Source organism: Asterias amurensis, chromosome 18, assembly GCF_032118995.1.
Source record: "Asterias amurensis chromosome 18, ASM3211899v1".
NCBI lineage: Eukaryota > Metazoa > Echinodermata > Asteroidea > Forcipulatida > Asteriidae > Asterias > Asterias amurensis.
This window is the reverse complement of record NC_092665.1, coordinates 8398214-8422579: the sequence shown is the minus strand read 5'-3', so window position 1 is coordinate 8422579 and position 24366 is coordinate 8398214. Positions and strand designations below refer to the sequence as shown.

Here is a 24366-nt window from a genome sequence, read left to right as displayed (position 1 = left end):
AACCTGATGAATGGTGTGGTGTGAAAGACACCCTGATGGTCCGCCAGGTTTTTGACTGGTCCGTAATTTTTTTTATTTAAAAAAAAACTAATAGTATACTGTTGTATACCAACTGCTCGATTTCCCTATTGTCGCTATTTAAAAATTCAACATGAATTGCAACGTCAACTTAACTGCACTGGAAGCCATACTATATTTATGTGTACCAAGTTATTGTGTTCGTAAGGGGGCTCATTAATTTGAGAGTATTTTTAAAACTAATTTAAAAACAGGTAAAATTATTTGTCAGAGCAAATTGGAAAATTTAATATGATCTTTATTTAGGTAGTTTTTTTAGTCCACGGTTTATTGTAAGCACTCAACATCGAAGTATTCCTAAGTAAGATAATTTTTTTTATGAAAACAAATTAGTGTTTTATTAAACAAAACAAAAACACTTTAAAACCGACTGTTAAGATATCATTAACTTTTTATGTATCGCCTTCACATCTACGGTGGGGAGGGTTACGTGCGATCGCTCAAGTTATTTTATCATGTACAAACATTGCCTATTATTGTAGTTTTAATAAGTATTCATAAACATAATACATCGAACCGAAGTTCCCAAAATCTTCCCACTTTCGTCCAGAAAACCCCCCAACAAAAAGTAGACATCAAAATAGTTGCAACATCCATGAAGAAGCATATGAGTTTTACGGTATTTTTCCAATTATGTGTATGGAATGGTCGTTGCCGGCGTCTGTTTTGTGAACAAAATTTTCATTTAAAAAACGTTTTTAAAAGCAGCAAAAACAACTGCGCCTTTGTTTAACACATGATTGCATTCTAGAACCCAAGTCTTTATTGAAATCAACCCGCAAAAAAACCCAAACAACCGCGCATTATATGTGACCAATAAAACCATGGAGCAATAAACTAGATCGCCCACCAATCGCCTGAGGAAAAAAAAACAAGCCCCAAATAACAACGAAATTAAGCAAAATCAGGACGGAAGAACCTTACTAAACACAATTAAATACTACTTTTTGCTCATCCAGAGTACCCTAACTTGGTAATTTTTGTTGAATGAAGCCTCCGTCTCGCTCGTTTTTCGTAAACACACGAGACTCTTATTCCCACACGGAAATCTGCTCCGTGGATGACCATGCTGCTGACAGATTGTGTTTTCCTTTGTGGTCTTTTGTCACGACGATTGAAGCTAGTTTTGTAAGCTATCGCGTACTTTCATCAATAGAGGGCGTCTATTCTCATGCTATTGAATATTGTGAAACGCCCTCTAGCGTTCAATATTTCTTATACTTTTTGCCACACGTGAATTAATACGAAGACTATGCTGTGTATGCGTGATCGTCGGAAGTTTGCCAGCGTTCAGCGGCACTTCGAGTGATTTTTTAACGTTTTATCCAAATCTTGAGTGAATGTTTTTACGTTTTATTCGAGCCTAAAAATAGTTTTAAAAATAGTCATAGTTCTGTAGTACCTAAACACTGCCGATATTTTTGACTGGTCAGCCGGACCAGTTGGCAAGGTGTTTCAGCTGGTCCGCCGCGATTTCTACTGGCATTTGGCCAGCGGACCAGCGTTAAGGTAGAGCGCTGCCTGATGAAAAGATCCAGAAAATTCAAAAGGCATTTTGAGTGTACAGCAAAAGCTCAGGATTGTCAAATCTACAAGTTCCCAAAGGTTCACGGAACACGTTTCGTGGGTCACCAGAGAAATGGTCTCTGCATCCTTCACAACAACTGATCCCTCTTGCTCAGGCCATTGAGAACTCCATCATGAACAGCAAGTAACCTGACAGTAACCTGATACCAAACTTCGAGGTATTCTGAAAAAGCTGAGACGACCTGATTTTCTTGCCAACAGCTGTCTCTTCTTCGAGTTTCTGGATATCATCTCTTCCCTGTCCCTGAATTTTGAGAGAGGAGATATCCACGCTTTTGAAGTTCTCCCTGCAATTGAGATTACAAAGATCAGCTTGCAGACCCTACTTGAGGATGAAAGTTCAGCCTCTCTGATCCAGAAAGCTGGGTTTACTTATGACCCAAATAGCAGTAAAATTAGCCGGGATCTTCCCAAAGAGGACCACATGACAAGAAGTGCTGAAAATCATCAATACTCAACAGTCTCTTTGGAGAGAATGTGCCAACGTAATCTACGTCATGGGGCATATGATGCCAGTGACAGTCTCCGTCAGAAGTGCGTTCCTTTGTTGGTGAAGCGACTTGGCGACCGATTCAGCTCATTCAACAATGAGAGGGTATATACTAGCATGTTTTGGCTGAATCCTGATAATTGGAGAGAGGAAGACACAACCGCTGAGGTGGAAGCGATGGAAGTTGTTGCTGCTCACTTCTCAACTTCTTTGGCTGCTGTTGATTTCCAGTCCAGCAAAATCAAGCAAGAGTGGCAGATGTTGAGAGTGCTGCAGAAAACCTTCCACAGAGGTATGAAGGCCAAGGATATGTGGGGGCAGGTTATCCAATACAGAAGAGACGACATTCCTAACATATGCCTGCTTGTTGAGGTCGCCATGGCCATTGGAGTGAGCAACAGCACCTTGGAGTGTGAATTCAGCATCCTGACATCAATGCTGTCTGATCGAAGGCTCTCCCTCAACCACAACACCATGGAGGATCTTCTTCTCATCAAGGCCAACCATCATGCCTGGGAGGAGCTCGAGTGTGAGGAGATCCTTGAGGATGCCCTCAACAGAGATACCAACATACACGATTTGGGCGTAGCAAATACGATTTCGAGCCATGACTACGACGCTTTTTTTTTCCTTTTTTTTTTCCTAATTGCTTGTTGTTGCATTTCTGATCATTAAAACAAAAACATTTAAGTAAGGCCACCCTTTGTTATGTTACATTTATTTTTGAAACAAAGTCGGAAGATGAGGGAATTTTTTTTTTCCAGTTTTTTTTTTTCACTGGCCATTATAAACATTTGTATCTGTTCTGTTGGTGCATACAGAGGTAATTGTTATTTCACGACAATGCCTGAAAATGAGCTAATTAGCATTGTAGAGAGTCATAGAAAGATCGGTTCAGGGAGCCCAAGCTGCACTCGCCCTTACCTTTTGAGAGATGCTACTCTTTTTTTAAATTCAATGTTGGCATCTCTGCCTCAAAGTGTTTTTCATGAAGAGGAGGAAACGAGTGACGGATGATAGCTTAAAGAAGAGGAAACTCTCTGAAGTGAACCCCTACCAGCAGATTTCTGACAGTGAAGAGTCTACCAGCAGCTCCGACTGGATCTGAACCTGAAGATGAGTCAGCCACTTACCCTGATGATGACACTTCAGATGACTCATCTTTTTGATTTTTCCAAGTAGACATCAAAACTGTTCACATTGTTGTCTAAAGCAAAACCAAATACCAAAACAAATTAGTTTTAAAGGCACCTTTGGTAATTTTCAATTACCAGTAACTTACCACTTACTTGGGTGTAACCAATCATAGGCCTATGCATAAAAGAACAGAGTTTAATGGAAACCTGTGATATTTAACGCTCAATTGGACACGCTTCCATTACTTTACGTGCTTAAAGTTTCAGATGCATAACAAATGGCTTCAGCTGAGATCTTTTATTAATTATTACCCCTTTCTCAAAAATCAAGAGCTTGACCTCCATTGTTTGTTGACCAACTAAGTTTTTAGGCTTGGATTATTTTGAGTTACTACATAGTGACCAGGCCAATTTCAAAAAGCAAATTTTTGTAATTACTGTAGCAAAAAAATGTGCATGCGTAAGCATATAAACATATTTCACCATGAATGTTAATGAATTCTTAAGCAGAAAATTTGTTGGAGCACATGCACCTTCACGTGACCATGGATTTTAATTAGTCGCTGATCTGATATGCTTACATGTACTGCAGGTTGGCCAGCAAATCCCATTTGGTTTTTGCTTTTTATGTGTTGCTGAGTATCTATATAATCATAAAACGCAGACAATTTAATGGGATCATATTGGCGCGTGGATTTCTAGACGACGCAAAATCGCCCGAAATAGGCAGTAGTGTAGTTTTATATGACCTTTGACCTTTGTTATATTGGTCGTATCAAAATGATCCCAATTATTTTTCAATTGAAATCTGTTTAGGAACACTCAACTTAACCAAATACACAAAAACGTTGATGGGATCTTGTTGGCGAAGATACTTACAGTGATGAGAAAAGTGAATGTTGTGCCAATTTAGGCCAAAATGTGTGGAATGGCAATACTTTAGAAAACTTTCAAAAAATCTTTTGACATGCAAGTTACAGAGATCCCAAGATTCTTTTTTCATTTGTCATTAGATGAAAACTGTTCCAACACCCGGTTGTCATTAAAAATTTTTTGATGTTGACGCACGAGGTTACGGAGGTGCGAAAACGCAATATATTGGTAAAATTTGAACTTTGACCTCTATTATCTCACTGCGCCAACGAGATCCCACGCACTTTGCACTTAAATTTGTTTAAGGGATGTAAGCTCTTTCATGTGAACTTGTTTAAATCATGGGATCTTATAGGCGCGTTGAATTATGAGGCGTTGAAAATGGCACGAGGGCACTGTTCGTCAAAGGTTCAGGTGCGCGTAACATGATGCGCCAACGAGATCCCAATTTTTTTTTTTTTTTTTACTTTTGTTATAAGCCCAACTGGAGGTTTCAAAAAATGTTTTACTTTTGTTGGGACGAGCTTGGCGCACATTTTTGTGTTTACAGGGAATGTACTATTCGTTTCTCGAGGGTCTTTAGGCCCAAACTTTGATAACTGGTAACTCCAAAACCGAAAGCGTCAGCAAACTAAAATTTTGGATTTATTCGTTTGGTATGATGGTGTATCACTCTAATTTTTTAGAAGATCTGCGAACCCATGAATCACACCCCCCCCCCTAATTTGGTACATCCTTACAGGCAGGGACTCTTAAAATGGTAATGTTTTCTATATATTACATTGTTTTATTTTTGTATTTAATTGCAGTGCATCATTCGTTCACCAGGAAGGACAACAAATCCTAATCATGGTTAAAGTTGGAATTAATGGGTAGGTACACATTGTTAGATACACACACATTATGTACAGCAACTTTCCTAATAGTTATATGTACAGACAAGAATTACCATTTTAATCATTTATTATTTCACCTGTTTAAAAATGTTATCGCTAATAACTTTAATTTTTGTTTTTACTTAGTTAAATAATATTAATTATAACACACCTCTTGCTTTTCCATTATTCTGTTTGGCTGAAACACGGTCACATGGGATGAACTAATATAGGCTAGTGATCGCGCGCGTGTTTTGCGGGAATAGTACCAGAGCGGGCACTAGTCTTTGCAAATAGTGCCTGCGGTAACAGCGCCCTCTCTTGACTTGAACCGTGAATAAACTACAAAATTCCTTTTTCTGTTCTTATTTGACATTTTAAGACCGAGCTGTGTTATAAAACCCATATTGACTGCATTAATTCGGTAACTAGTGTACGTCTATTCCCCCTCGGGCCTGTATGAGTGACCAGAAGAGGGGCCTATTTCCCTCGGCTTCCGGCCTCAGGAAATAGGTCGCTCTTCTGGTCACTCAAAGTCCCTCGTGGGAATAGACGTATACTAGTTACCTCGTTGCCAGTCAATATGTCAGGCATGAGAATCTTCCGGTTTAAACCGGAATTCCGTTTTTTTTCCTTTCAAAATTGTGGTCTCCGAGTTCGATGTGAATTTGCTATAAAATTTGGGGGGTAGGTTTTTGGGGTATACATTTGGATTTCTCTAATCCCTCTTCTCTAGTCAGACAATGTAAGTTTACCTTTGTAATTGTTATTATTGCGGATCCACACGGCGTTCATGAAAAAACGGCACTGAAACAACAAATTGCCGTCAAGCAGCTGGCCCAGTTTACGGCTAGTGGTAGTCTTCCTGGCATCGCGCATGCATGCAGCAGCAGCGACAGATGTATAAACTTGCCTCATTCCTTGCTTCAATTATAAAAATAAAAACTCTGTGATCTTATATACGGTGTGCCACAAGGATCTGTTTTGGGACCTCTACTTTTCACCTTGTACATTTCACCCCTTGGCCGCATTGCCCGACACCATGGTCTCCACCCCCATTTCTACGCAGACGACACACAGCTGTACGCAACATTTTCTCACAATTCACCCAACGATGATATTCACACACTGCACATCCTTGAAACATACCTGGACAGTATTAGCAGGTGGATGACAGCCAATTTACTCAAGCTCAACGCTCGCAAAACTAAGTTTCTCATCATACGCTCACCACACCTCAGACAGGAAGTCAACATCTCTCACATACGCATTGGTGATGCCCTTGTCACTGCTTGCTCTGATGCGCGTAACCTTGGTGTTACTTTTGACAGGTTTATGAACCTTGACCGACATATTACATCAGTATGTCAATCTTCTTACGCGCATTTACGTCGCATAGCTGCAATCAGGGCCTCACTTTCATTTCACACAGCTGAACAACTCATTCATGCATTCATCTCATCAAGACTGGACTTTTGCAACAGTCTACTTACAGGACTTCCTCAGCAATCACTAAACCGTCTTCAAAAAGTCCAAAACGCTTCTGCCCGCTTACTCACCAGAACCAAATCTTCCGATCACATGACACCCATTTTATATAATCTCCACTGGCTTCCTGTTATACATAGAATATAATTCAAAATCTTGCTTCTCACATTCAAGGCCCTCCATGGGTTTGCACCTTGCTACATTACACATCTTCTACAGCAACGTAACATCAGACCAGGCCTTAGATCATCATCATCATCACACATACTATATGTTCCCAAAACTCGTCTGGCAAGTTACGGAGACCGCGCCTTTTCCAGCTGCGCACCGCGTCTCTGGAATTCCTTGCCAGACGAACTGAGGGCCACACCTGATCTTTCTACTTTCAAACACAACCTCAAGTCTCATCTGTTTAATTTGACAGCTGACTAGCTTCCGGCGCCTTTGAATGGATCTATTCCAGATACTGCGCGCCTTATAAATGTTATGTTATTATTATTATTATTATAGTGGTACGGTTCAATAATGTTTGCGTGTAATGCGCTTGCTGCTGCAGCAAAGATAACACGTGTGGAGACTTTTGAAAGTCTACTGAAAAAACAATGCACGTGGGTTGCACCATGTCTACTGTGTACGTGCAGGTTTGTACACGAACCAATGAGCGGCGATGCCCGAATCTAAGATCGCCGGCAGGCCATGGAAAACTGGTACCTGTTATTGCCTCACAACCAGCGAAAGATGTATTGGGAACCAGCGAACACACTGTACGTCCGGACGACGTGCTTTCTTCATTGGTTCTATTTCTATGTTGGGGTCTAATCTCAACCTCGTTCCAGTTATATTGGCCTATATATATTTTAAAATGTGCGTCCCCGTCGGATCGTTAAAATCACAAACATTTAATTGCAAAAGAATTTCTTTTACACAACGAATTTCAAATCAAGAACCTATAACAATGGTTGTTGGTGAGAAAAAAAGCATTTTCAAGGGCAGAAATAAGGGATAAGATCGTCAACAAAATAAAAATATTATTACTATTTTTTTTTTTTCTCCCTTTCTTTTTCCGGAATTGTAACAAAATCGCAGGCGAACCCAAAATTGTTTGAATTGTTTGAGCTTTACATTCCTTGTTTTCCCTTAAACCTATGAAAAAAAAAAAAGAAGGAAAAATCATACAAAAGTAGCTCACTTCTACCTGGAAAAATAGGTGTCACAAATGCATCAGAGACCACCATAGAGCTTCTAAAGTACCCAGAGCTCCCAGGGCCCTTAAGTGGGCCCTGGACCCCGGCCGTAAGGGACCTCGCGCTGCGCGCTCGTGTTGGTGTGCTTCGCACACAAAAATGATGGAATATTGACATTTCCAATCAACTGAATTTTTTATCATCACCCATTCTCATGCCTGATATGTGTATAATGTTTCTGTTAACACTCTACTTGTAGATATTTCTATCCAATAGCCTTGCATGTTATTCATTACATACAAAGGAGAGAAATTAGCAAGGAACGTATTTTGCTTTCCATGCTGTTTTGCAAGTCTACTCCCCTTTTTTAATAAACCTGTTTAATTCATCTTTTAGCTACGCTGCATGGTAGCAATAGACCATTATAAATGAATGAAAGATGATGCAACTAACTTGTGAGCAGATCCAGATAAATATTTTTAAGCCAAGATTTGCAGGATTGTAAAATTTGCTGATTTCCTTTGGTGACAGATTTGGCCGGATTGGTCGCCTAGTGCTGAGAGCTGCTCTTCAACAGACAGACATTCAAGTTGTTGGGATCAATGATCCATTCATCGATGCTGATTATATGGTACAGTGTTTGCCCATTAAAGCTATTGGACACTTTCGGTAAACAGTATTGTCCAAGGCCCACACTTTGTGTATCACACTTTATATATAAAATAACAAACCTGTGAAAATTTAAGCTCAATCGGTCATCGGAGTCGGGAGAAAATAATGGAAAACCCACCCTTGTTTCCGCACGATTCGCCGTGTCATGACATGTGTTTACTATAAATCCGTAATTCTCGTTGGCGAGAAGATAATTGTTTTAATGTTTTCTCAAAAAGTAAAGCATTTCATGGAATAATATTTCAAGAGAAGTCTATTACCATTACCTTCTGTAAACCCTGTAAGTTATTTGTAAATATGTGAACTTTTATTTATTTTTCTGTTCCGAAAGTGTATAATGGCTTTAAACAAATCAAATTAATTACCTAAATGGCCACACTTATGAATTTGAGCAGTTGAATTTGCGTTTACATGTGTGTGTGTTTGAATCTGTGTCTGGCCACGTGTTATATTTGTGCTTACAAGTGAGCAATTGACTTCAGGGTCATTCCGTGTCAAATCACCCAATGGGTTAAACCCTAGCTTCAACAAGCTCAAATTTCAAATTTCAGCTTCATCCGATAAACGGTTTTCGGGCTACGGCATGCGCTTTCTTGTTGATTTCAGTCAAAATGCGCCTGACCTCTGACATTCAAACGACCATAAATCGGTAACCTTTGGGTCAAATTGGTTGAAATTGGTGTCTCCTGAAAGGAAATTGTGTAAGCTTTCCAAATATGTCTTTATTTTTTTGTAGGAACATGTTTAGGTATGATAACCTTTTTACCTCTACTTTGACCTTGAATTTGACCTTGTGGATCACGTGACCGGCAACGAACTTCGTTGAAAATTTACCCTTATATGTTTTCTCCACAATATAGAAAAATTAGAAATTCAATAGTTTTGACTTGCCTTCAAGCTCCACTCAAAGTTGCCCTACTTGCCTATTCCTATGCAAAGTACATGTACATATACTTACCTGTTCATACGCATGTATATCAAGCAAGGCTATGGTTCCCAAGCAAAATCATGATGTATGGACATATATCTAACATACATGTACTTTGCACAGGAAAAGTGAAGTAGGACAACTTTGAGTGGAGCTTGAAAGCAAGCCAAAAATGTTATATCGCTAAATTTTTGATATTGTGGAGAAAACATATAAGGGTAAATTTTCACCGAAGTTCGTTGCCGGCTCACATGGTCCACAAGGTCAAATTCAAGGTCAAAGTAGAGGTCAAAAGGTTATCATACCTAAACATGTTCCTACAAAAAGAATAAAGACACATTTGGAAAGCTTACACATGGTAGGGTTTAAAATTGCCTTTGTTTGGGTGATTTGACACAGAATGACCCTTCAACCTTACTTAAAATCAATAGCAGATATGTATTCCAAGCTTTATAATTTCACAACTAAATTTGCGGTCTAAAGGTAAATGTTTGACGCAAAGTTGATTTAAAGCCTGCAGAAACATTGGTATTGTCAAAGCGCAGTATCACTCTTTATCACTCAAGCATTGATAAAGAAACAAATATGCTGGGTACAATAATAGGACTTAGAAGAATAAAACAGCTTTGCCTAGTGGCACCATAAATCTTAGTGTCGGATCTTTTTTTGATCCGGAATAATTCAATATACGGCTTTAGGATGAACCAAGAAAATAACTCCAAATAGCCCAAATCATCGAAATAGAATAGGAAGTAATTTAACAGTAACCAATATATTTATACAATTGAAATAAGTGACATTAAATATTATACAATGAAGAAATACTACTTACGAAAACGGCAATTAAACTAGCTGGGGTTGACTACAGAAAATACGGCGAACTTAACCAAACGAAACCAGGAAAAGAAATGACTTAGAAATACTGGTTGCGTACAGAACTATGGGCTTGCCACACCCTAAACAAGATTCCTAAGATGCCAGCAGGCGATTGGCTGTGGTCACTGAACTTTGACTTTATGCAAACAAGGATAAGCTGATAAACGTAAGAGAAACGTGTAAATTAAACAACAATATAAACATACACCGGTTGGAGATGACATATCGAGTTAACTTCATTTTTGAGTTTATCATCCTAATCCCAACAAGCAAATCTCAATATTTTAAATAAAAAGAAAATCAAGATAATCCCTCTTCTTTACGCTTAATTTCATGACCCGTTTTTGAAAACATAAACGCCAGAAAAATTAATTTTTAAAAACGCGACTCATTAAAGCCATTGGTCACTTTTGGAACAGAAAACCCCTAAAACGTTCACAGATTTACAAATAGCTTACAGGGTTTACAAAAGGAAAGACTTCTCTTGATGTATTATTCCATGAAATGCTTTACTTTTTGAGAAAACATTAAAACAATTATCAATTATCGATATAGAGAATTACAAATTTATTTTAAACACATGTCATGTCACAGCGAAACGTGCGGAAACAAGGGTGGGTTTTCCCGTTATTTTCTCCAGACTCCGATGACTGATTGAGCCTAAATTTTCACAGGTTGGTTATTTTATATTTAAGTTAATTTTGGTTTTTACCCATACACCGATGTGTGTTAGCACTGTATACTCAGTACTTTCCCGAGTCCTGTGAAAAAATATCACACATCGGTGTATGGGTAAAAACCAAAATTAATATTCTTTATCCCTGATGCAAATTTAATATCTCTAATTTAAGTTGTGATACACAAAGTGTGGGCCTTTGGACAACACTGTTTACCGTAACCGAAAGTGTCCAATGGCTTATAAATAATATTTGTTTATGAAATGAAAACATCAATTTTTAACCCCCCCGTAGTCAGAAAAACAAAATTAACAAAATGTACTTGTAAACAACCCAACGAGAAGTTAAGTTATAATGTGTAGACAATTTCAACAATAAATTTGACAGTCTTTAACTGAGTAATTTTCGTTGATATTTCAACTTGAAATGCAAGTTTCGTTCTGTCAAAACCATGTCAAAACATAGAGTAAGGACAGCTGTCAGCGATAGCATCAACCCCCACGGGTATACTCGGCTTGAAGTTGAATACCAGGAAACATTCGCAATTTTCCTGTGCATGTTTCTCGTGTTCCTAGAAATGTTTCTTACCCAACACAAAGCTTTTAACTGAAAGATTATTCCTTTAGCATTCATAATTATGTGGGTTTGGGATAATTCAACTTTGAAAAACCACGAAACAATGATGAAAATTAGAAAAAAGTTTTTCCAACTTTTGATAACCACTGTTATAAAACATACGTGTATCCTACGCGTGCGTTATAAAACAAACGTGTATCCTACGCATGCGTGGTACTTGCACTCTGTGTACGCCGTTGTATGGTGCATAACGTGTTACCAGCTAGCTACGGCAACAACAGTGCGTCGGTGATCGGCCTCTCACGCTGCATGGATAAACACACACCTCGGTCTGTGAGCCATACTAAATCTCGTGACTTGGATTTATGAATAAGAGATGTCACTGATGAAACAGGGTTTGCCTTTGGAGACCTTTGACCCCCTGTTTACATGTATTGCAGGTTTCACTATTGTTGATGGTCGCTATATTTAGGCAGACATGATCATTGGCTTTATTTGCAATGGATTAGGGAAGATTCAGCCCATTCAAAACGGGCATTCATGTTCGTCTCTGGGGGGCTTTTTAAAACATTTGTTGATAATAACGACAAGAACATGGCTCAGAAATCGTCTGTTTTTATTAATCTTTTGACGGAAAGGGAAGACCTTTTTGGGCAACCTAATCGTGCAGAAAAAAAGGAAAAAAATGCAATAATTTTTTGTTATGATTACGTTGAGTGTCAAATTACACAAAATGAGACTTTACTCGATGTTCCTCATTACGACAGAGCGGGTCACAAATCTGCAATTTTGATGCAGGGAGTTACAACTAAAAGATCCTTTAAAGGCAGTGGACACTGTTGGTAATTACTCAAAATAATTGTCATCATAAAACCTTTCTTGGTAACCAGTAATGGGGAGAGGTTGATTGTATAAAACATTGTGAGAAACGGCTCCCTCTGAAGTGCCATAGTTTTCGAAAATAGTAATTTTCCACGAATTTGATTTCAAAACCTCACATTTAGAACTTGAGGTCTCAAAATCAACCATCTAAATGCACACAACTTCGTGTGACAAGGGTATTTTTTCTTTCATTATTATCTGAAGGGCTAGTCTTTGACAATTATCTATAGTATCCACTGCCTTTAGTAATAAAGTTTGTTTTATTTTGAGCCTTTTTGTTATAATTTTCAAAGCTACAATATAATCTCATTAAGCAATTTTTACTCAATTCTCAACACTGCTAGGCTAGCACCTCTAGTGGAAGACCAGCATATATGGTCGGTACAACAATACTGCCGCACAGTCCAAATTCTTGACATTGAATTTTAGCTAGCAACCCGACGTTATATTTTGTGTGTTGCTCTATAGCTGGTTGCGTCTGTGATTCGATGAAAGTACCTTCACACTGTCAACATTTAGTGAAATAGAGATGAAATTAGCAGAATGTATTTTTTTCCAGTAATAAGCTCAACATTGGAAAAGAAATTAAAATTTTGTTTCTGCAAATAATAAAAACATATATATAAACTAGGCTATATTTAGTATTTATTTGCTATAATTGCTTGTTTTTATTCAAAGTGTTCATTTTTAAGATGTTTCTTTTATTACAGGTTTATATGTTCAAGTACGACTCTACCCATGGAATTTTCCAGGGAACTGTAAAAAAGGGTGGTGATGACATACTTCTTGTTAATGGCATTCCCATTAAGGTGTTCTCGATGTAAGTTGGAAAAATAGGGTTTTTAATTTTTTCCTGACTTGATCATTCTGTATATTTCATTTATTTGTTCACATATTTTAACAAAGCCCACACACAACAAAATGCTATACTAGCCTGAGCATTCAGGCAAGTTGTAACGAAGCTGCAGTTTTGTCAATATTCACGTTTCATACTGAACCCAAGCTTACCACAAGAGAAAGAACGGATACTTCCAATGATGGTAAAGTAGAATAAGTTTGGTTTTACGCAAACTCCTCAAATTGAAGTTGAAAGTTCCGAAATGCGATATACCTCATTTCTTGACCAAATGTTTCTTGTGGTTGTAGACACCCACTCTAAGTGGCCTGGGGGATGAGCATGAAATCTTGCAACTTTATGCGCACAATTGAAATTATACGCAGCATTTTCGCTTGAATTGGAGTGCCAGATCAGTTAGTTAGCGATAATGTTAAGTAAAGAATCTGTTTCAAAATGTTCACTCTGCTTTACAAAATTCCCCATGCTCAGGCTCCTTTGTATCTTGTTAATTTGATTCACTTACAATCTGGTATTTCTGATGCACACAGCCATCGACTCCGCTCCTCATCAGACTTGACCCGGCTCTCCATTCCTAGATCCAAAAGGAAAGCTGGGGACACAGTTTTCACAGTTGCTGCACCGCGCTTGTGGAACGCGCTGCCAGCAAATCTGAGAGGGGCTGCATCGTTGGCTGTGTTTAAACGCCTCCTCAAGACTATTTTATTTCCAGAACCATCCTAATTTGCTCCTCTTTTTGTTTCTATATTTGCCTGCCGTTGGTCTGGTTTTGTTTTTGTTCTTGTGTTGCCCTCCCTTTGTTAATGTTAGGCGCTCTGTTCTTTGTATAGTGCCTTATAAATGCTTTGTATTATTATTATTATTATTAATGGCCCAGTCCGATGAACATGTAACATTGGACGAGTTTCAAACATTTCTAAAACGTGATGGGGTAAAGCACATCTGCCCCGTACCACCCTTCCACGAATGGGCTCGTTGAAAGATTTGTTCAAGCCCTCAAACAAGCACTGAAATCAATGAGTGGGGAAAACGATTCCACAGCAGCCAAATTGGCTAACCTTCTGTCTGCAATTGTGAATTTTTTGTAGAATGACACCTACACAATGTCAGGGTTCTCCATAGGGGTAAATTTTCTTTGGCGCACAGCTTTAAATTATTCTAAATACCTAATTTGAACAACAAAAATAATTGTTTAATTTAGTTTTAGCTTTTTAAACATTTATGCAATTAATCGGTTATAGTTTATGTATACAGTCTACCCGCAGGTCACCAAATTTCGTTTTCTTTTATCTGCAAATTATTCATCCTTCTTCGTGCGTGACCTCTGTGTGAATATATAATTAGTCCAAAGGGCTTCTGAAATTCAGTCTTTTTCGGCCTTATCCGAAAAGTATTGACAGAAATAATGTAGCAGTACATTGAAATGAAGAGCCCAGAATGAGGGTCAGCTTATAATAGACGGGGTCGTTTGTTATTGACTAACGCTTGCCTGGTGTTCAGGGCACCATACCCGCGAAAAACAGCAAGCTGCCACACCAATGGATGATGTCATCGTCAGCCAATCACCGTGCAGGAAAACAATCCTGTTTAATGGTTGATTTTTTTTGTAACGTGGGTTTTGGACTACCGTTGGAAATCGCTGTATCCTGACTGGACTAGGTACAATCCGGTCTCGCTTTAAACATTTCCAGGAAGAATATTAAATAATCTATCCATATATACTATTTATGGACTGTTGCTGACATTCACGGGACAATCTGTCGTGTTTTTGTGGCTTGTTTTCTTTCTTTTTAAGCCATTTTTTACGTACAAATTTCTCTAAAATTTGAGTTGCACCGATTTCTTTTCATTCAAACCGACAGATAGGAAAAAAGGAATATTCTGGGACAAGGATGTTTATTTGATCTTAAATTTTTTGAAACCCCTGTTGCAAATCTACGCCCGATTGTGAAATTATCAAAGCTGGGTTTTACGTGGAGGACAATGGTCGCAAGGGCATTAGATAACCGCATGACGCAGTTTAAACAGGAAGCTGTCGCTTAAACGACCAATGTAAAAGCTTTCACACCCGCGCGAACAAAACAAGCGTCTGCGTAAGTTTCTTGATCGAAGTTGGCACAAATTCTTTATTTTTTCCAAGAAACTTGACCCGAGGTCAAGTTTTAGTATCGGTTTTTCTTCATTATTTTGTTGAATTTATTTGTACTCCTATATATGTTGTTAACTAGTATTACATCTTCAACAACATATGTAATTTTTATGGTCATTTATAAGGTACGTTAAACTAAAATAATGGACGAAAAAAAATCCTTCCAACGTATAACCCCACAAGGTTGGGACCTCAATGGTCCTGGAAGTTCATATACGCCCGAGACTTGCTTGAGACTTGCTTGAGACTTGCAGTCTATTCTAGCATGAGCGTGACATTGCGTAAATATCCCTTCACGATCAGCATATCGTGCACACCACTCCTGCACTATCGGCAAATTGAGCGAATGATTCCTGCAAAACATTTATTGTGCACCAGCCATTTCTGCACAAACAAAACCACTGATCCCAAACTGGAAGCAAATTTTGTGCACGATCGCCCGATAGCTTCTACATGTCTACTGGTAATGAAAGTTTCAGGTTCGCGTCTGGGTATTTTTTCTTTGCTGCTCTCCGATCGGTAACGGAGAGGTTTCGCCAGCATGCGAATACAGAACCAGATACGGATATGATAACCATATCCGTTCAGGTGAGCCGCGTGTTGGATTTTGTTTCGCACAATATAGGTATGTGTCACTTGATTGCGCTCACATTCATCATGAGTGTTTTCCCCGACAAGCAGAGACCCTGTGTTGTGTACACTGCTCTTTCTCATTGTTTTGCTTGCAAATGACTAAACAAAATTCTATCTATATCAAGCACGATACTACTTAAAGCAATTCCGTGGGAAATAATTTTGATCTGGGACAAAAAGACGACTCAAAGGCTGCAAAACAGTATTTGTTTTTCTACGACGTGTATGAGCTCCTGTATCAGTTGCTACTTGTGTGCAAAGTACGAAAGTGGCATATATGTACGCCCCACGTGAACATGTATAAAGTGTTGACGTATACATGTAGGTATCTGTACTTGTATATATATCCATAAACTTTCGAAACCTAATTGCTTCTATCACACACTGTGTGTTTTAACACTAATGTAATATAACCTCGGGCCCCGGCTGGACAATGTACAATAATGATATTGCGGGTTCGACTCAATTATTGAGTGTTGGACACAAGGTTCCGTTAATCGGCTAAAAATATAGTAGGGTTGCCTTCTGACACAGAAAATGCACGCGAAAAAGCTTACTTCTGTATGGCTGCTGTACACTCCGAAGATCGATCTTTGCATGTGATTTTAAGTGGTTTCAGTTCATCGTAAGTAATTTGCAAGATTTTTTGTTTGGGCTCTGCATTATTGAAATGGTGCATTTGGTATTTTGATAAATTTAGACGGTCGCACCCCGCCTGTCCAAAATCCCGTGTGGAGAACCCTGACAAGTTATGTAGATTTGTTTTTATACACAAGCCCATTTTAAGGGTAATGAAACTTATTCAATAAAGATGTTAATTTTTAAATCAATAAAAAACATTGCCACCAACTTATAGTTTAATAGCCTCTGTGCCTTCTATTTTTACAGTTTGGCCTTGTTGCACTAACAATTTTAGCTTGCTCCATTGTCAAAAAAATTGTCTTTTTCTAAGAACTTTGTAATCGAGGCCTGCTAGTGCGCTGGAACATTTCACCAATAGAGCGTGTTTATTTTTTTTGCCATAAAGTTAATATGAAATGCCCTCTAGCATTCAATATTTCTTGCATTTATTGTTGCATGCAAAGTAACAAGATATCAAAGAACACAAGCCTGTAAATGATTGGAACTGTTTGGGAAAAAGGTCCCTCTTCTGGTCACTCAAAGTTCAATAGTTACCTCATTGCCAGTCAATATGTCTATAAAATGCAATTTAAAAATGCGGATTGCAAATTTGTGATCCAATTTGCAATTTTTTTTGCAACATTTATTTGTTATACAAACACAACTATTTTTTTCAAAACCTGTTATATTTAATGTTTTTCTTCAAGAAATCTAATGCTAAATTAACGAGCAATAAACATTTCACTGCATCGACATCGACACCCTGCCTTGTGATCATAGTTTCTTCTATAATTTCCTAAGACGTGAGTGCTGCAAAATGTATACACACCGCTGGCATTCATGGCAGTAGGGCAATATCGCCCAATGAGAAAATTTGTTGTACACTGTGTAGAAACATTTGTTTTTAAGACTGTTGATTCAAGTTATTTGCATGATTCAGTTCTCTCCTCTAGATACAGTACCGATTGACATTAAACCCACGCGATGAAACCCACGCGCAAGGGCACGTGGAGGTTAGCGCGATAACATGTTTTGAAGAAAAAAGTCAAATAGCTGTCGGTATATTAGCGCGTGACACATGAGTGGAGCATGACCGCACGCGCTAAACTTGCAATACCCACGCGACATTTTGCGTGATTACCGAGAATGAATGGTGCTGCGATGTCGCTTAATTCACCATGATTATCCCCAGAGTGAAGGGTGCTTTGATGTTGTGTAATTCACTATGATTACCCATATTGAATGATGCTTTGATGTTGCCTGATTCACCGGTGCCATTCATGTAGTTAATTATTTTGTGTGTTTGTATAATATTCATTTGAAATGGATTGGGGTCTCATTATTAACAAAATAGACTCAATGTGTATTTTCATGTCTGTAGTACTATCTGTTAATTTAAATGCCAGTCGGTGGTGGGTGTCGGCATCTTATGTCTGTGATTAGGTGTCGGCGAAATTAGGACACGACATGGAGAGCAACATTACAGATCTTGTAAAAAAAATAGCATGTCAACATTAAAGAGCATTGCTGAGACCAAGGTGTAAGAGAGCAGTCACAGACTGCAGCTGCCCATGCACAAATGGTGACAGCATTTAGGTCTACATGTATATAAAAATTAAAGAATAATTGTGGTATTGACTATAATAATTGTGGTATTAACCATAATAATTGTGGTATTAACCATAATAATTGTGGTATTAACCATAATAATTGTGGTATTAACTATAATAGTGGTATTGACTGTAATAATTGTGGTATTAACTATAATAATTGTAGTATTAATTATAATAATTGTGGTATTGACTGTAATAATTGTGGTATTGACTATAATAATTGTGGTATTGACTATAATAATTGTGGTATTAACCATAATAATTGTGGTATTAACCATAATAATTGTGGTATTGACTGTAATAATTGTGGTATTAACTATAATAATTGTGGTGTTGTGTTGATTTAATTCTATTCATAGGAAGGACCCATCCACAATTCCATGGGGTGATATTGGTGCTGAATATGTAGTGGAGTCAACTGGTGTGTTTACTACAATAGAAAAGGCCAAAGCACACATCAAGGCAGGTGCAAAGAAGGTCATTATTAGTGCTCCATCTGCTGATGCCCCAATGTTTGTTATGGGAGTTAACAATAAAAAGTATGACAAGAATGTGGACCACATTGTAAGGTGAGTGGTCAGTTTATTAATGGCTCAATCCAATCATATTCTTCTGTTCTTTTAAAGTCTTAAAAAATTGAATATTTGTTAAGTCGAACTGTGTCCCGGAAGGACCAATGTTAGCAAAGTTTTTCAATCAAAATTGAATTGAACCCTGAAATTAAGAGGTAGTTGAAAGGCCTGTGGAATATCTGATTTTGATCTAAACACTTGTGTTAATGTTTTTATAAATCAATGTAAATTACAATTTTCTTTTTAGTCTTAACTTTAAAGGAACACGTTGCCTTGGATAGGTCGAGTTGGTCGTTGAAAAGAGTTTGTAACCGTTTGTTATAAAATGCATATGGGCAGAAAGATTTTAAAGTAGACAACAATGATCCACTCAATTATGCCTCGAAATTGCACGTTTTTCCTTTTACCTCGTCGACTAACACGATCAGCCATTTATGGGAGTCAAATGTTTGATTCCCATAAATGGGAAATCACGCAATTTCCAGGCAAACTTGTGTGGATCATTGTGTTCTACTTTTAAAAACATATTTCCAACCATATTCATTTTATAACAAGCGGTTACAAACGCTTTTTAATAGACCAACTCGTCCGATCCAAGGCAACGTGTTCCTTTAAGTGTGCTTCCTTCAAGCCTTGGCCGAAATCGTTACAATCACAACTTTCTCTTGTTAACTTTAAACTAAAAGGTTCTACTTTTGACCTTGGTCTATGCAAGTACAAATTATTTACATTTTCTTTAGTTTGAACTTGAGGGTTTATCCACTAGATCTCATTAATAAATTAAGAGCACGTCTTTGGCTGGTTTACATTAAAATAAATCTCAAATTAAAACCTGTGTTCTCAGCTACTTTGGACGCTCTGACTTGGTCTCTTGCCTGCTTGGTGACTTAGATATTCAGTTCTTCAAGTATGTGGCTTTCACCCAATGAAGTCAGTCAGTGGTTGACTTGGACTCACTGCGTCACAATCAAGGGTTGAGCATCATGCATATATACCAGGGTTGGGTGGTCATCTACAGTGAAAAAGTTAACCAAGAAACGTCAAAATACCTTGCCAAAAATGGATGGATGCCAAGCTTGATTTTGAATTTTAAATTTTAAGGTCATTTTGAGGTCAAAAGGTCAAAAAAGGGTCGGAAATCAAGATTTTCAAAATGTGTGTCAAATTTTATTACATTTGATAGATCTATCAAAAGTAAGGGAATAAGTATGTGTTAAAGAGGTTTTGAACTAGTGGTTTAATCCCAATGAGGCCTGGTTCTTGATAATTTTACCGAGACGAAGTCGAGGTAAATTATCAAGAATCAGGCCTCGGCATAGTTTAAACCATTAGTTGAAAACCAATTCAACACACGTTGATTCCCATTCATAAATACCTTTTCTTCCCAAAAACATCAACTTTATGGTCAAAAAGTAAAATAAATGCAAAAATTATAATTTTTCAATGATTTCTTTCAACACAACACCCCTGCAGCTGTGAAATGGTAAGGCCCAGTCAAGGCCCTCGGGTAAACAACTCCTTATAAGGGAATGCTGTGTGTGTCGCGCGTATCACGGGATGTGGCACAAACTTTCCCGGCTGTTGCTCTCGACCAATAGGAATGAAGAAACTGCACAGGTGCAATTTCGCGTGTCATGCCCATGTTTCAACACTTTTTACTGGTCATAAACAAAGGTTTATACACACCCTTGTGTTGCAAAACTGTCTGAGGTATTAATGAATGTATTTTTAACTTTATGTTGATATGTACTTTACGGATAATCTTTGACCTTGTACACAAATGTATAGCAAAACAAAATTTAAAAGTGTGATTATCTTGAAAAGGGTACATTTTGAGTACACCAATTGTTTTTGCACTCCCCATCCTCAATGGTGCATATATTTGTTTCAAACAACTTTTTTTGAAGGGTAAATATACCCAGGCAGTTTTTGAGAAAAAATAATAATTCAAATACCACCTTCATGTGGGGGTCATAACGACTCATTTTGAGTTTAAAATTTTGCATTTTTGAAATTTTCACAAAATCTGACCCCAACTGATAGATCTATCCATAAAATGTATTTTTAAGTTAATGTTGATATGACAAACGTATGTAGTTAAAGGATAAACTTTGACCTTGTACACAAAAGTATAGCAAAGCAAAACATAAAAGTGTGATTATCTTGAAATGTGTATATTTGGAGTATACCAAAATTGTTTGCACTCCCCATCCTCAATGGTGCATATATATATGTTTCAAACAACTTACTTTTGAAAGGTAAATACCCAGGCAGCTTTTGAGAAAGAAAAAAATATTCAACACAACCTCCATGTAAGGTCATTTTGAAGTCAAAAAAATGCAAAAAGGTCAAAAATTTTACATTTTTGATTTTTTTCACCAAATTTGACCCCAGGTGGCAGATCTATCCATAAAACTTATTTCCATCATCATAATGACATTCCAAGTCTGTGAAATTAAGAGTTAATATTTTGTTTTGTACACAATGTATAGGAAAATTAAATATAAAGATGTGATTTTCTCCTAAAGTGTATATCTTGAGTATACAAACAGGGATGCCAGTCTTCCAGCTATTGCTGGAATTCCGGCTTTTTCAAATTTTCCCCGATTTTTTCCGGCGCTCTGTGTTTCATCTGGCCGGAGAAAAAAACAAAGAGAAAATAACCCAAAAACTTTTCCGGGTCTACTGGAAAGATGAGGAATAGTACAGGCGGGTGTTCCTTTATGTTACGGAAGCCATGGTCCTTTAGGAGAGATGACGTTTTGAGGACACCTTAGCAGGCTGACACCCGGTTGATGCTCCATGCATAGAGGCAGTCAATGAAAGAAAAGAGTGATTTGCAGGTGGAGAAATGTCACTACTGGTGAGCTTAATGTGTTCAAAAGCGTCAGAAACTTGGAAAGAAATGCATGTACCCAATTTTTGCAGTAACTTAGAGACTTGCTATTACATGATGCGACACAGCCTCCTACATGACCATTGGGAAAAGAAAGTCTCTGAGAAGCGAAGTTAATACATCAAGGGAATCGGACGTAATGGAGAATTTGCTCTCATTGAGCAGTTTGTGTATCACTTGTGCACCTTGGTAAAAATCATCAACCATGTCAGGCTCCAACTCTTTGGTAAATAAGGCGAAGAAGCGTCTTGAGACAAGAGATGCACTGAAACTTCACACAACATAAACCAGGAATACATGGACGTCTCATATCTCATATTGACACAGACACACAGGAGCTTAAAAGAATTAAGAGTGAGATTACCTGGAAGCTGTTTGGACTACCCCCTACCTCAGATGCTTGATTTGAGCTACTTTTATAAGGATGCAAATCAAATGGCACCATGTCAAACTGTAACACTATGTCAAACTATTCTGCGTGAATAGCATACATGTACCTTCTCATTTCATTTTACCACATAAGAAAGTTTTGCTATGATTTTTGTTAAAACTGCCTTGGTATATTGACCTTTCAAAAAAAGTTGTTTTCAAACAGTTATATGCATTCCTGGGATAGGAAGTGCAAAACATGAGCACTTTTGAGAAAATTGCACTTTAAGATTTGATTTTCCTATACATTTGTGTACAAGACAAAAGATTAACTCATAATTTCACAGACTTGGCACGTCAATATGATAATGAAACTATATTTTATGGATAGATCTACCACTTGGGGTCAAATTTTGTGACAATTTCAAAAATGCAAAATTTTGACCTTATTTGAAATTTTGACCTCAAAATGAGTCGCTATTACTCCACATGAAGGTGGTATTTGAATTTGTGTTTCTTACTCAAAAACTGCCTCCAGGGTATATTTACCTTTCAAAAAAAGTTGTTTGAAACAAATATATGCACCATTGAGGATGGGGAGTGCAAAATGTACCCTTTTCAAGATAATCACACTTTTGCTATACATTTGTGTACAAGGTCAAAGTTTATCCATTAATTATATAGGTTTGTAATATCAACATGAAGTAAAAAATACATTTTATGGATAGATCTATCAAATGAGATGAAATTGAATACAAATTTTGAAAATCTTGATTTTTGACCTTTTTTGACCTCAAAATGACCTTAAAATTCAAAATCAAGCTTGGCATCCACCCTTCATCCACCCTTCATGAGCCCATGATCTATACATCTAGCATGGATGCCAGCCTTTAACAAACTATGCTGTCCAAAGTGTAATTTCACACTTTGGCTGGCCTAACTATTAGTTTTAGTGTTATTTACAATATTTTAGTTGTAGGAGGGTGGGCGCCGGTGGAAAACGGTCACTGATGATTTTCCAAAATACAATTTCGTACTCTCTAAGTACGGTCGAATCTTCCCTGTAACCTGCGAGGGCTGAACCCTCACGCCGCGACCCACTCTTACTCACTCTTTCTCTCTCGCTAAATGCGATCCTGCTTGGTCGGAGTCATTGCGATACTACTCCATATTCACAATATCCCCACCCATGAAACCTTTCCATGGTTGCCACACCTACATATGTACATTACAACATACCATGTTCATTATGTGGCCATTCACAATACCCAAACCAAATACATGTGTATAATGACCAAATAAGGAATTATCTGAACCTTGACCTCAGAAAAATAAACAAAGTTTTACTACGCGTGACACAATACAACTTAAAATGGACTGGGCTGCTTGACCAAATATCCGCGAACTAAAAAAACAAAGTAATTTCGCCGCGACAAAAACTAAACAATTAACAAGGTAATACAAAATGGAAAAACTTTGACAGCCTAACCTATAGATGCAGACGTTAGGTTGCCTCTATTTTGTTGTACTAACGTTGTATAGTGACCTCTTTGACGATACAACATTTCCTGACGTAATGCAGACGTTAGGTTACCGGTATTTTAACAATGTTTACATGGTTTAATTCAATGTTGGAAATCAACCTGTTTCACTGCACAATATTTCCCGCTGTTGGCACAACCTATTTTACCCGACTTCAGAATGTCCCTATCATAACCAAGTTATGACAAAATATCTATTAGTATTTCATACTGTTTACCAATGTTTGACAATGTTTAAAAACCGACTCCGACCTTCCCATCGTCAGTTCAACGTTCGATTTTTTTATGCTGACTTTGTCGCTTTCACCCACTTTGGCCTGGTTTGTGCATGTTAGCTGGGTTGTGTGGACCTGAGAACAAAAGAAATTTGCATAGTGTCAATGAGTGTAGGGACTTGAAATAAAACAAATTAATAATAACAAATTCTTATATAGCGCATTTCACAACAACCGTATCAATGCTCTTTATATTAGTACCCTGGTTATAGGGCCAATAACATCCCTGTAATGTTTCTCAGCTCCCTAGGAGTATACAGCTCTGAGCTGCCTGTAAGGCGCTTGTGGCCTTTTCATACACAATATCAACCTCTACCCTCGCAGGTATCCATTTACACCCCTGGGTGAAGAGAAGCAATTATAGTAAAGTATCTTGCTCAAGAACACAAGTGTCTTGACCGGGATCCAAACCCACACTCCGGTGAATCAGCACCAGTACTTGAATTCGATGCTCTAAACCACTTGGCCATGACGCTCATGAAACACTTTTGTCTAATGCAATTGCAATTTTCCAAGGTC

At 37.9% G+C, this 24366-nt stretch overlaps 1 protein-coding gene across 2 annotated transcripts in view; it reads left to right on the top strand.

Annotated features, from left to right (window-relative positions):
* LOC139950596 (glyceraldehyde-3-phosphate dehydrogenase-like) overlaps positions 1-24366 on the top strand; it is a 65402-nt gene that overhangs the window by 11042 nt on the left and 29994 nt on the right. For both annotated transcript variants that reach the window (XM_071949351.1, XM_071949352.1), the window contains exons 2-5: positions 4974-5036; positions 8243-8342; positions 13033-13142; positions 18554-18763. In XM_071949351.1, coding sequence (XP_071805452.1) covers positions 5014-5036; positions 8243-8342; positions 13033-13142; positions 18554-18763 — 443 coding nt within the window. In that variant the 5' untranslated portion in view covers positions 4974-5013. The remainder of the gene's footprint in view (positions 1-4973; positions 5037-8242; positions 8343-13032; positions 13143-18553; positions 18764-24366) is intronic.